The sequence below is a fragment of the Herpailurus yagouaroundi genome, unplaced genomic scaffold, assembly GCF_014898765.1.
Source record: "Herpailurus yagouaroundi ecotype Mexico unplaced genomic scaffold, PumYag 569, whole genome shotgun sequence".
Classification (NCBI taxonomy): domain Eukaryota; kingdom Metazoa; phylum Chordata; class Mammalia; order Carnivora; family Felidae; genus Herpailurus; species Herpailurus yagouaroundi.
The window spans coordinates 7,999,151-8,011,014 of record NW_024412786.1 but is presented as its reverse complement, the minus strand read 5'-3'; the positions used below and the strand labels follow the sequence as shown (position 1 = coordinate 8,011,014).

General features: G+C 59.1%; 1 protein-coding gene across 4 annotated transcripts in view; it reads left to right on the top strand.

Annotated features, from left to right (window-relative positions):
• The first annotated feature begins 396 nt into the window (after positions 1–396).
• LSP1 (lymphocyte specific protein 1) overlaps positions 397–11,864 on the top strand; it is a 37,945-nt gene continuing 26,477 nt past the window's right edge. For 2 of the 4 annotated variants that reach the window (XM_040465745.1, XM_040465744.1), the window contains exon 1: positions 400–545. In XM_040465745.1, coding sequence (XP_040321679.1) covers positions 478–545 — 68 coding nt within the window. In that variant the 5' untranslated portion in view covers positions 400–477. Of the gene's footprint in view, positions 546–10,811; positions 10,836–11,864 lie in introns of those variants that run through there. The other 2 variants (XM_040465746.1, XM_040465747.1) reach the window with 2 other exon arrangements.

Below are 11,864 nucleotides of genomic sequence, written 5' to 3'. Positions count from 1 at the left end.
TCTGTGCTCCGCTCCCGGGAGGCTTCCGTCCAGAGAGATGATGCCTATCGTGGAGGCTTGGGGGCCGGACCCGTGTCCTGGTGCTTATGCACGGCCTGCCGCGCCCAGACTGCCATCCAGGACTGTGGGGGATTCAGGAGCCCATGGGGGCTCCCCGACAGGCGTCCCGACACTGTCTGGCCCGTGCACGCACTGCTGCCTTCCCGGGGCCCCTCTCTGTCACCGCTGGCCCTTGCAACTTGCTTAACACTTCCTGATGACTGGTTGGTTTTTTTTTTTTTTTTTCTCTTCTCTTGCATCAACAGATTAAAAAACAACACCCCAACCCCAGCCCCAGTGCCCTTCAAACCTCAACCTGCAGCCGGAAGGGGGAAGTGAAACCCAGCTGGGGGAGGGGGACTCTGGGACCAGCCGTCTGAGGGAGCAGCGGGAGCCACAGGCAGACGCACAGCCCCAAGCGGCCCGGACCCCGGCCCGATGGCAGAGGCTCCGAGCCACCCTGGCTCCGAGGAGCAGGAGGCGCTACTGGTGGACAAAGACGCCGGGTAAGAGTCCGTTCTGAGCGCACGGGAGAGTTCGCATTCACACTGGGGGACGCTTAATCTGGGGGTGGATGGGGCCACCGGGACTTGGGGCAGCAGGCGGCTGCAGGGTACCTCCCGGGGTCCCCGTCTCACCCCGCGGTGGGTGCGTGTCTCTCCAGTCGGCCTCTGTAGCCGGGCTTCGGCGGGAGAGGCCGGCTTCGCGCCCCAGCCGCTGGGATGCTGACCCAGGACACGGAGGCCCGGACCCCCGAGGCAGGGACTCAGGGCCTCACCCCGGCAGGAGGTGGGCGTGGGAGGGCCTGGCCGGGAGGGGCTGCTTGGCCCCAGGACCCTCGAAGCCCTTGCTGGAGGCCGGGCCCGGTCCCCCGCCCGCCCCCACCCAGGTGACGGAGGTGACGATGCTGGCCGCTGCCTGCTCCCAGTGCTGCAGCCGCTGTTGCTTAGAGATGGCGCGGGAGGCGGACGCGGGCAGAAGGGGAGTGCCAGCACACCCAGAGCTGGGCAGGGAGCCCCGCGGAGCCGCTGGGTGCCAGCCTGTGCAGGGACAGGACACCCAGAGCCACCAGCATGGAGAGGAGGGCGCTGCTGGTCAGCTCCGTCTGCTCCCCCCCCCCCCAGCCCCCCGCAGCACCTGCTGGGCAGGGCGGAGGCGCGGGCCAGGTCCCCACAGCCTCAGGGCTGACTTGTTCAGTGCATTCTAACCACTGAGGTTGTCGTCGCCTCCCCGATCCTGTGGCGACGTTATTCGTAACGAGGGAACCGATCTGGAAGTCTCTGCCATGAGCGTGCATGTGTGCGTGAGGCAGGTGGAAGGGTGCCTTCCCCTCGCCCAGGCCCACAGGGCGCCCTGCTTCGGGGGTTCAGGGGCCCGAGCGCTGGGGGGAGGGGGCGACCGGCAGACAGCTGTGCCCCACTCAGGAATGTCTCCTCCCATCAGCCTGTCTCGTGTTCCTCCGGCCACCGTGTGCCCATAGAAGGGCACGGCTTGAGCAGCCTGGCCGGGGCATCCCCGCCTCCCTCCTTGACCCCCCCCACCCCAGCTGTCCCGCGGGCGGAGGACACAGAGGACGGCGTGGACCGCGGCCGAGGCCCAGGCAGGCGGGGAGGCACCTGTGCCTGCTCGGTCAGGAGCTCGGCCTGAGAGCTGGCTAAATGCCCCTGGCCCCTTAGGGCCTGGGACCCCCCCCCCCAAGCACCCCTCCCCACCCCCCCAATGTGGTGTCAGAATGAAACTGAGACCCAGGGTGAGGCACGGTTCTCATTTCACAAGGTGACTAAGGGAACTGGGATTTTCCTGTCCAGAGTGGGTGAGAAGTCCCGTTGCCCAGGATGGGGATGTGTGACCTGGGAAGCCCCCATGGGAGACCCCAGGAGGGCCAAGGCTGGGCAGGTTGGGGCTGGAGCATTCCAGATAAGACCTGCCCCCAGACCCCCTCTATTGCCTGCATCCAAGACATCGCCCCTCCTATCCAGCCAGGTCAGGCCTCCCCCCTGCAACTGGGCAATGGGCTGTCCCCTCAGACTGTCCCCTCAGACTGTTCCAAGATGGGGCCACCCCCCTCAGACCAACCCCTGCCAGACTGCCCTCAGATGGGGCCACCCTGCTCAGACTGCCCCAGGATGGGGCCATCCCCCTCAGACTGTTCCCAGGATGAGGCCTCCGCTCTCAGACTGCCTCAGGATGGGGCCACCCCCCTCAGACTACTCTAAGATGGCTTCAGCTCCCTCAGACTGCCCCAAGATGGGGCCTCCCCTCTCAGACTGCCCTAGCATGGGTCCACCTCCCTCAGACTGCCCCAGGATGGGGCCATCCCCCTCAGACTGCCCCCAGGATGAGGCCTCCCCTCTTAGACTGCCTCAGGATGGGACCATCCCCCTCAGACTGCTACAGGATAAGGCCTTCCCTCTCAGACTGCCCTAGCATGGGGCCACCCCCCCCCCCCCAGACTGCCCCAGGATGGGGCCACTTCCTCAGACTGCCCCAGGATGGGCCATCCTCCTCAGACTGCCCCAGGATTGGGCCACCTCCCTCAGACTGCCCCCAGGCTGAGGCTTCCCCTCTCAGACTGCCCCAGGATGGGGCCAACGCCCCTCAGACTGCTATGGGATGGGACCACCTCCCTCAGACAGCCCCAGGATGGGGCCTCTCCTGTCAGAACCTCACATTAGGGCCTAGGACTGGGGCATACCCCAACAACGTGCCCCGGGCAGGGTGCCTGCCCCTCCTGTGTCCCACTTGTGGGCCAGGTCAAGATACCCTCTCCTTGCTCTGGCTGCCCAGCTGTGGGGTCCCACAGGGTTGGCCAGGACCACGGGTCTCTGCGGGGCCCCCCGGTGGAGCTGAGGTGTGGCCCTGCACCCCTCCCTGTGGGGAGCCATGGACCTGAGACCCTGAGGAGAGCGGGGACAGGGCTTCCACACGGTGCATGGAAGGGAGTCTCAGGATGTCCCAGGGTCCTGGGCTTGGCAGGTCTGGATCCCGGAATCCCAACCCCTTGGAGGCCCCATGTGCACCCCCAGCGTGCACTCCGAACTTCACCAGGGCCAGACCAGGCTGTGCCGGGCCCTCCCCATGTCCACGTGACAGGAGAGCTGCCCCACACTGCAGACGGGCCTCGCCCCTGCCCCAGCCCGGCCTGCTCCCCAGCTTGGCAAGGATGCCCTCTCCCAGGGGTCTCCGTACCCCTGTCCCCAGCATGCTCTTTCTCCACGAGGCCACTGGACCCCACATGCGGAACCATTCACCACGGGGCAGCAACAGCCATACCTCCGGAGGCCCCCGCAGGCCGGCCCTGGGTCCTCAGACCTCACTTCCCCTCCAGGATTTGCTAAAAGCACCTCCCAGTTCTGACAGGTGCCAGAGTCACTGCAGACTTTCCTTCCAAGCCCTGCCTGGCTGTCCTGCCCCATGGCCAGGTTTCCAAAGGCCCATCAGGCCCACCTGCAGTGACCACTGCCCTCGGCTTCCTTTGCATCTGCCACTGCCTGTGGTCAGACCCCAGCCTGGGAGCCCTGGTCCTGTCCTGGGGCCGTTGTCCTTTCCTGGAGCCCTGGTCCTGTCCTGGGAGACTTGGTCCTGTCCTGGAGCCCTGGTCAGTCCTGGAGTCCCGGTCCTATCCTGGAGGCCTCTTTCTGTCCTGGGAGCCCTGATCCTACCTTGGGAACCCTGGTCCTGTCCTGGATCCCTGGTCCTGTCCTGGGGCCCTGGTCCTGTCCTGGGGCCCTGGTCCTGTCCTGGAGGCCTATTTCTGTCCTCGGAACCCTGATTCTACCTTGGGAACCCTGGTCCTGTCCTGGAGCCCTGGTCCTGTCCTGGAGCCCTGGTCCTGTCCTGGGAACCATGATTCTATCCTGGAAAGCCTGGTTCTATCCTGGAGCCCTGGTCCTATTCTGGGACCCTGGTCCTGTCCTGGGGCCTTAGTCCTGACTGGGAACCCTGGTCCTAAGCACCAACCCCCCCCCCCCCAACTGATTGGGCAGCTCTGGCCCTGAGGACACTGATCGGGGCCAGGTTTGGGTAAGCCGCTGTTTCCCTGCCCCCTGGGCTCCTGACCCCCACTGCCCTGCAGGCAGGGCATGGCTCCTGGTCCCACGTGATTCAGGGATGCTGCCTCAGCACTTCTCCATGTGTGGAGCTAAGAGGCAGGGCAGAGACCTAAGAGAGGGCAGGGACCACCTTCGGGGCCACCCTGGGCAGAGTCCCCTTCTGGGCTATCTGTCCCTGCAGAACCCCTTGGCCTTGCTCTTTGGACCCCAGGGTCTTCAGGAAAGAGGTCACAAGTCCCCTCGGGCTATGGGTGGCTGGCGGCTGAAGGAGGGAGCTCAGCTAGCCTGGGGGCTGTGGACACCCTGGACTTCATCCTCCTGACTCCCTCAGGGAGCCAGGGTGGGAGGGGTCTGTGGCCTTGGAGGGGCAGCACCCCACGGGTCAGGACCCCCACACACAGCCAGACCCCCTGGTGGTCCTTCACCCCTTGCCCTCCCCGTGAGGCTGGACGCCACCTGGTAGAGCCGGGGCGCATGGCTCTGGGGCAGCAGGCAGCGCCCCAGGCCGTGAAGGGGAGAGAGTGGAAGCAGGTGCTGGCCTTGGCAGTGGGCTGCGGGTGGGTGCACTGGGCGTGGCTCCCCAGGGCTCCTTCCCAGCTCTGCCCAGGCTCCAGACCTGAGGACTGCAGTCAGAGCTGGGTCAGGCCTTAGACTCCCAGGTGGGCCCCCTCTCCTCCTCCCTCCGGGTCAGGGGTCTCTGGCGCCCGGAAATTTCCCAGGGAGGGGGAGGCTGAGCTCAGCCCAGATGATGGATGCCTTCTCCCGTGCCTGGGCTGGCGGAGGTCACTGGCTTCCTCTTGCCTTCCTTCTGGGCCCTGTCACATTCTTTCCCTAGGTGGGGGACAGGGAGAGGACACCACACCATACTTGGGGACATTGCAGCCCCCCCCGCCCCCCGCTGCTGATTCAGGAAGCCGGAAATCCTCTCCCGCATCCTGGCCCCCTCCCTGGTCCCCATCTGCCTCCTCATACAAACAATGCTGGAGGCACACAGGGGCAGCACCCGGAGGGTCTCAGGGACCAGAATAGGGCAGGCCCAGACAGGGTGACACTGTAGATCCGTGCGGTGGCTGGCCTGCACGACCCCACTAGCCCACCTCTGCCTCAGTCTCCCTCAGAGGTTGTCAGAGTGGTGGGTGGGCCCTCAGTTGGGAAGATGAGGGTCCCAGCAGTGAGGCTGAGGGTTTGAGCTTTGCTCTCCTGGGGTCTGAGCCCCCAGTGCAGGGGGAGGAGCAGGAGGAGGGGCACAGGGTCCCAGAGGCATGGCTCTTTCTGGAACAAGTAAGCCCCACCCCTGAGGCCTCAGTTTCCCCATGTGCCAGCCTTCACCAAGCTCTTCAAACAGAGGTTCCCGTTAGCCAGTGAGGCGCTTGACGGGGAGAAACCAAGACTTTAAGGGCCGAATGAACTGCCAAGAGACACTGTCCCAAACCTGGAGGGACACTGGCTGACCCCAGCTTGGAGGTGTGTGTCCTAACAACCCGCTCTGGGACCCGCTCTGGCTCAAGATTGGGGTGTAGGCCCAGGGGGCCCAGGGTATCCGGGCTGCCTCTCAGAGGTGCTCAATAACCCCACACAGGGCTGCCTGATGGCTCTGCTCCCAGCGGGTTCCCGTAGGGGTGAGGCCGGTGCTCCCTGAGGCCCATCCAGAATAAGGCATAGCTGAGAAGTCACCTCCAGAGACCTCCCCAAAGGCAGAAATGGGACGTGGCCCTATCAGAACAAGCTGATTTTTTCGAGAGGCGTCGCTCCCAGGGCCCACAGCCAGTTCATCTCAGGGAAGCCTCTTTCCAGGGGCTCCTAACATCTTCTTGGATATTGGGGATCCAGGGCAACCAGCAAAGAGAGTTCTCAAACCTTCCTAGGGGTAGGAGTACATAGCCACAGGCCACCCCCGCCCCGCCCTTGCCCCCACCCCATGAGCCTGGACAGGGGGGCTGGGGGTCTATGTGGGGTGTGGGGCGGATAGGAGCTGAGGGAATATTGGAAATCAGGCCTCCTAACCCTGTTGGCCAGCAGAGCCTTGTGGTGCCGGACACAGGCCATTAAGAAGTGAGGGGCAGGAGGTGGGGAGGAAAGCCCCTCACCCTTTCCTGGGGGGGGGTGCGGGCAGCCCTGTCCAAACTCCATCAGCTAACTGCCTCCAATCTGCCAAGTTGGGAACTGGTGGGGTGCTGGAGGGACCACTGTCTAGTCCTACTGGCTGGCAGGGAGGGACTGTCTGGGAACCCACAGCCTGCCTGTGGCCCCCTCCGAGGCACCCACCTCCCCCCCCGGGCAAGAGTGGGAGGGACTCGGACCTTGGAGCCTGCCACAGGGGCAGCTGTATGGTTGTGCAGAAGGCAGCAGGTACAGCCAGCAGAGGTGGGGTGTGACAGTAGCAGTGTGTGTGGGGGGGGAGGGGGTTTCAGGTTCTGCACCAGTTCCCCCACCCCCCGGAGCCTCGGCTTCCTCAGCTGCCACATGGCCTGTGTGGGAGGAGGGGGGGACAGTCACTGCCTTGCTTTGTGCTTGGCAGATGGGACCTCAGATGCTGTTCCTTCCTGCTCCCAGGGAGGAGCACAGCCCCTCACTCCATAGGCGTCTGTCCCCCTTCCTGGGCATAACTCGTTATTTTTATAGTTTTGCTGCCAAGGCCACCCAAGGCTGCCTTCTCGTCCTCTCCCAGGTACCACCTCTCAGGAGAGAAGTGGGGCTCAGGACAGATGGATCTAGCCAGTTGTTTCTGGAGGAACCTAGAAAGAAACCTTCAGTCTTTCCCTTGGTCTCGCTCCCAACCCAGTCCCAGCTTTCTCACTACACCCACCTCCCTGGCTCTTCTCTCTCTGCTGGGCTGAGGCCCACATAAGACAGATGAGGGCTCAGGGCATTTGGAGGCTGCCTCCAATGTAAACCAGAGACATTTCTCTATCCAGGGTCACTAGAAGCCATGAGGTCACCCTCTTACCCCTTCTCCCCACCCCCACCTGGGTGCCTATTGCACCTTTCATTGGGATACCACTCTGTGAGCGTGTGTGTGTTGAGGATGTTTGAACAAGAGGACAGATTCCTACTTCTCTGGTCCTTATTTAAGCTCTATTTTGGCACTCAGCCTACTGGGCCACGGGAGTCTTCTCTTTTATCTTCTTGGGCTACAAGCTTATGAGCCGTGTCTTAGTCACAGAAAAAAGAAAAAAAGAAACTAAAAGACTTAATGATGGAGAGAAGTCTGAATGAAAGGAAAGTGGGTGAAGAAAGGTAGACAGTTGAATGGATGGATGGATGATGGGGTAGATGGATGGGTGGATGGATAGGTGGTGGGAGGATGAATGGATAGATGAATGATGGATAGATGGATAAGGGGCGGATGGATGGAGGGTGGATAGATGGATGGGTGGGTGAGTGGATGGGTGGATAGTGGATAGATGGATGATGAATGGATGGATGGACAGATAGATGTCTGTGTAGACAGATTATGGATGGGTGGATAGATGGACAGATGGATGGATGGACAGATGGATGGATGTGTAGGTAGATGATGGGTGGGTGGATGGATGATGAATAATGGATGGGTGGGTGTGTGGGTGATGAATGATGGATGAATGGACAGAGGGATAGCTGTGTGAATGGATGATGGATGAGTGGATAGATGATGGATGGGTAGATGGATGTGTGGATAGATGTATGTAGGTATGGAAGATGGATGGATGGATAGGTGGGTGGGTAGGTGGGTAAATGGATGGATGGATGGATGGATTGGCGAATGGACACATGGAATGGAAGTATGGATAAGCTCGTGGGTAATTGGATGGCATGTTGACAGACAGCTCATTGGTAGACTAATAGAAGGTTATGAAGACACATGGATGAAAGGGAAACCAACCACAAAAGACTTTTAATGATAGAGAACAAACTGAGGACTCATGGAGGCAGGTGGGTGGGAGGTAGGTTAGAGGGATAATGTGTATTAAGAAGGAACTTTTGGGGCGCCTGGGTGGCTCAGTCGGTTGAGTGTCCAACTTCGGCTCAGGTTATGATCTCACAGTTCATGAGTTCGAGCCCCGCCTAAGGCTCTGTGCTGACAGCTCGGAGCCTGGAGCCTCCTTCAGATCCTGTATCTCCCTCTCTCTCTGTCCCTCTTCCACTCGTGCCCTGTCTTTCTCTCTCTCTCAAAAACAAAGAAACATTTGAAAACATTCTAATTAAAAAAATAAGTAGAATCAATCCAATGGACAGATTGGCAAAAATAGGAAATAGTAGATGAATGGAAAGACAGACAGTGGGTAAATAGACGTATGGTTGGGTGGATAAGCTAGATAAACTATTGAAGAGATAGACTGATGAACAGATGCACCTGAATCAGGAGTTTTTCACTCACTGTTCTCTCTTTCTAGGACACTTTCCCCCACCAATGTATATAGCTGTCGCTAATATTTCTCAAGTCTCTTTTCAAATAAGGAAAAGCTTATTCCTTCCTAAGGGGTTTTCTTTGACTATCATATATCCTCCAGATCTCCATATCCTCCCACCCTGGAGAGGATATTTTCTATAGCATTTACCATCACTTGATATATTTCAATATATACTTACTCGTTTGTGTTTGTTGTTGTTGTTCTAGCTAAAATGTCACCCTGTGAGAACAGGGACTTTGTTAATGCTAAATCCCCAGTACCTAAAAAGTGAATACAGTAAGTGTTGAAAATGATATGAATAGGTTGAACAAATCTTTGAGGACAATTGGAGGTATGAACACATGGATGCTTGCCTAGATGAACTATGGATGAGTGATAGTATGGCTGAAAGTGACTTTTTTTGGAGGTTTACCAGGTTGCAGCAACTATTTTAAGTATTAACTCATTTGGATGGCTTAACGGTCAAAGTAATTGGCAAACACATATATGGAAAGATAAACAGATATGTGTTTATGCACATATACATGACTTGCTATATGGGAAGGTGGATGGACGTATATATGAGTGAGTGTATGAATGAGATTGATTAATAGTAAATACTTTGGAGATATGAATGAAAGTGAGGACGGAAACATATTTGGAGCGATAGAGGATATATTGAAGAATGAACAGATAGTTCACTGGTTGGGTAGCTAGGCAAATAGATATAAAATTGACAGTTGAACACATAGGTAACTATATGAGTGGTTATCATGCTCCAAGTGGATGGATGCTTCTTCTAAGTGTTTTATATGTATTATGACATTTAGATAAATAGATGGATGGCTGTGTGTGTGTGTGTAGAGGGAGTGGATGGATGAACGGAGGGGTGGATGAGTGGGTGGATGGTTAGATGGATAGATACTTGCTCAGTGGAGAAATGTAAAGAAAGATGAATAGACACAGATATATATGTATTGATAAATGATTGAATGGATTGATGGAAGGATATCTTGTTCTTATATGGGTAAATGAATATATAGATACCCTGAGAAGTTGATGTGCTAATAATGATCTATGGGGAAAAAATAACCATATAGAGAGGATGGGTGGATGATGGATGGATGAATAGTGGATGGAGGGAGGGTAAATAGATGGATGGATGAATGGATGAGTGGATGGATGGATGGATGGGTGGTGGGTAGATGAGTGGATGGGTGGATGGACAGATGGAGGGTGGACAGATGGATGGATAATGGTTGGAGGATGGATGGTGGGATGGATGGGTGGGTGGGTGAATGGATGGAGGATGAATGATGAATGGATGGGTGAGTGGACGGATAGAAGGTAGATGGATGGATAATGGATGATGGATGGATGGCGGGACGGACGGATGGGTAGGTGGGTGGATGGATGATAGATGGATGATTGATAGATGGGTAAATGAATGGAAGGAGGATGGGTAGATGATGAATGGGCGAATGGATGAATGGAGGGTGGATGGGTGGGTGGGTGGATGGCAGATGAGTGGTGGATGACTGGATGGTTAGATGCACGGGGAAACCACAGGAAGGTTGACGTCAAATACTCTGCCCTGTTGTTCCTATTAGGACATGCTCCAATTATAAAGCTACGAATGCCGGCTGCTGCATTTAAAGAGCTATTTTTTGCCACCTCCCACCCACCGGCATTTCTGATAGATAATCAAGTAATTCTATTTTAAGTTCTTAGTGACAGAGAACTCCTGACATCCGAGGCAGCCTTCTCCCCGTGGGAATATTTTTCCTTCTTTTGAACCAAACTATACCTTGGCACATTCCCTTCCTGGCTGTCTGTGACTGGGATTCCAGAACCGAGAACAGGAGGCGGGGGTGGGAGGTGGGGGAATGCGCAGGTTGAGATGGAAAAGAGGCTCGGGCTCACTCTCCCTGGGTGATCTGGCTCAGCCTGAGGACCGACCCTGCGGCCCTGCTCCCCATCCCTTTTCCGTGCTCTGCTAGAAGCTTGAGGTGTGGACAGCTCTGGCAGGGGTGCTGGGGATGGGTCGTGGGCACGACACCCGCGTTCTCTGGCTTCCCCGGGGTTGCGGGAGGGGAGAGCTGCGGGTGCCCCTCCAGGACTGGCCACGGGACTGGCCTGTGGAGGGCGGAAGGAGCCAGACTTCATGACGCCCACGAAGTCTACGCCGGCCAGCCACCCCCTGAGTCACTGCGGACCTGAGCCGTGGGCCCACGGGGCTGCCCCTCCAACACTCACTGCCCTCACAGTGACTCGCTCGCGTGTGTGCCGCTCGCCCATCTGATCGTAGCCTCGCCTCTGTCCGGTCACACATCCCCCGGGTGGTCTCAGTCCTGGCCACCCGCGCCAGCATGAGGTCAGGCTAGCTGGGGACCCGGGCCGGCACGAGGTCAGGCTAGCTGGGGAGGTGAGAGCGGCCATGCCACTGTGCTGCGGGGACGGAGGGCGGCAGGGACGGGTCGTGGTTGTGGCTCTCCGGTCCCAGTTCGGAGACCTCGAACACCGGTCTGTGCCTCGGTTTCCCCACGCGGGACCCGGGTGCGTTGGCGTCTGCCTCTCAGAGCGGCCGTGAGGGCTGGCGAGCCGGGCGAGCCGCTGGATGTAAGACCGCTGGGCACTGAGCTGGGCTCAGCGACGCCCCGCCGACATGAGTCCAGTTCCCGCCTTGTCCGGTCACTCGCCCGCGAGCATTCTCTAGTGAGTCACGGCGACTAAGCCCAACCGGAGGAACAGTGGGCTGGGCTGCACCTCCCGGGCCTTGGCCAGCGCACGGGGGCAGGGGGCCCGCTGGCCAGGGCACCGCACTGACCTTGTGCCCACCGGCCACCCTGGGAGCGTGCTCTCTGGTACCGCACGGGGGCTGGCCGTGTTTGTCTCTGCCTCTGGGGTCTCCCTGCTCTGAGCTCCCGGGGTAGTCGGGCAGGGGCCGGGGCGGGCAGGGGGCTCCCCATTTGGGGAGCTGAGAGGATTCCCCCCTCGAGGTGATCAGTGGAGCAGAGAGCTGGGCATAAACAAGGGGAAAACTGGAGAACCAGGAGGGAGGGGAGGGAGGGAGGGGGAGGGAGGGAGGGGAGAGAGGGAGAAGAGGAAGGGAGGGGAGAGGAAGGGAGGGGGAGGGAGGGAGGGAGAGGGAGGGAAACAGAGATAGGGGCAGAGAGAGCCACAGAGGGAGAGGAGAGGAGGCAGGGGCTGAGTGTGGGAGCAGGGAGGGATGGGGGGGGGGGGGCGGGCGAGGAAGGACCGAGAGCCCAGGCCAGCTGGGGCAGGGCAGGGGGGCTTGATCCAAGACGTCCATAAAGGAGAGGACCAGTGGGCTGGCCAGGCCAGGCCCAGGACGAGGAGAGAGGCAGGGAGGGATGGAGAGGCAGATGTGGGGGGGGGGGGG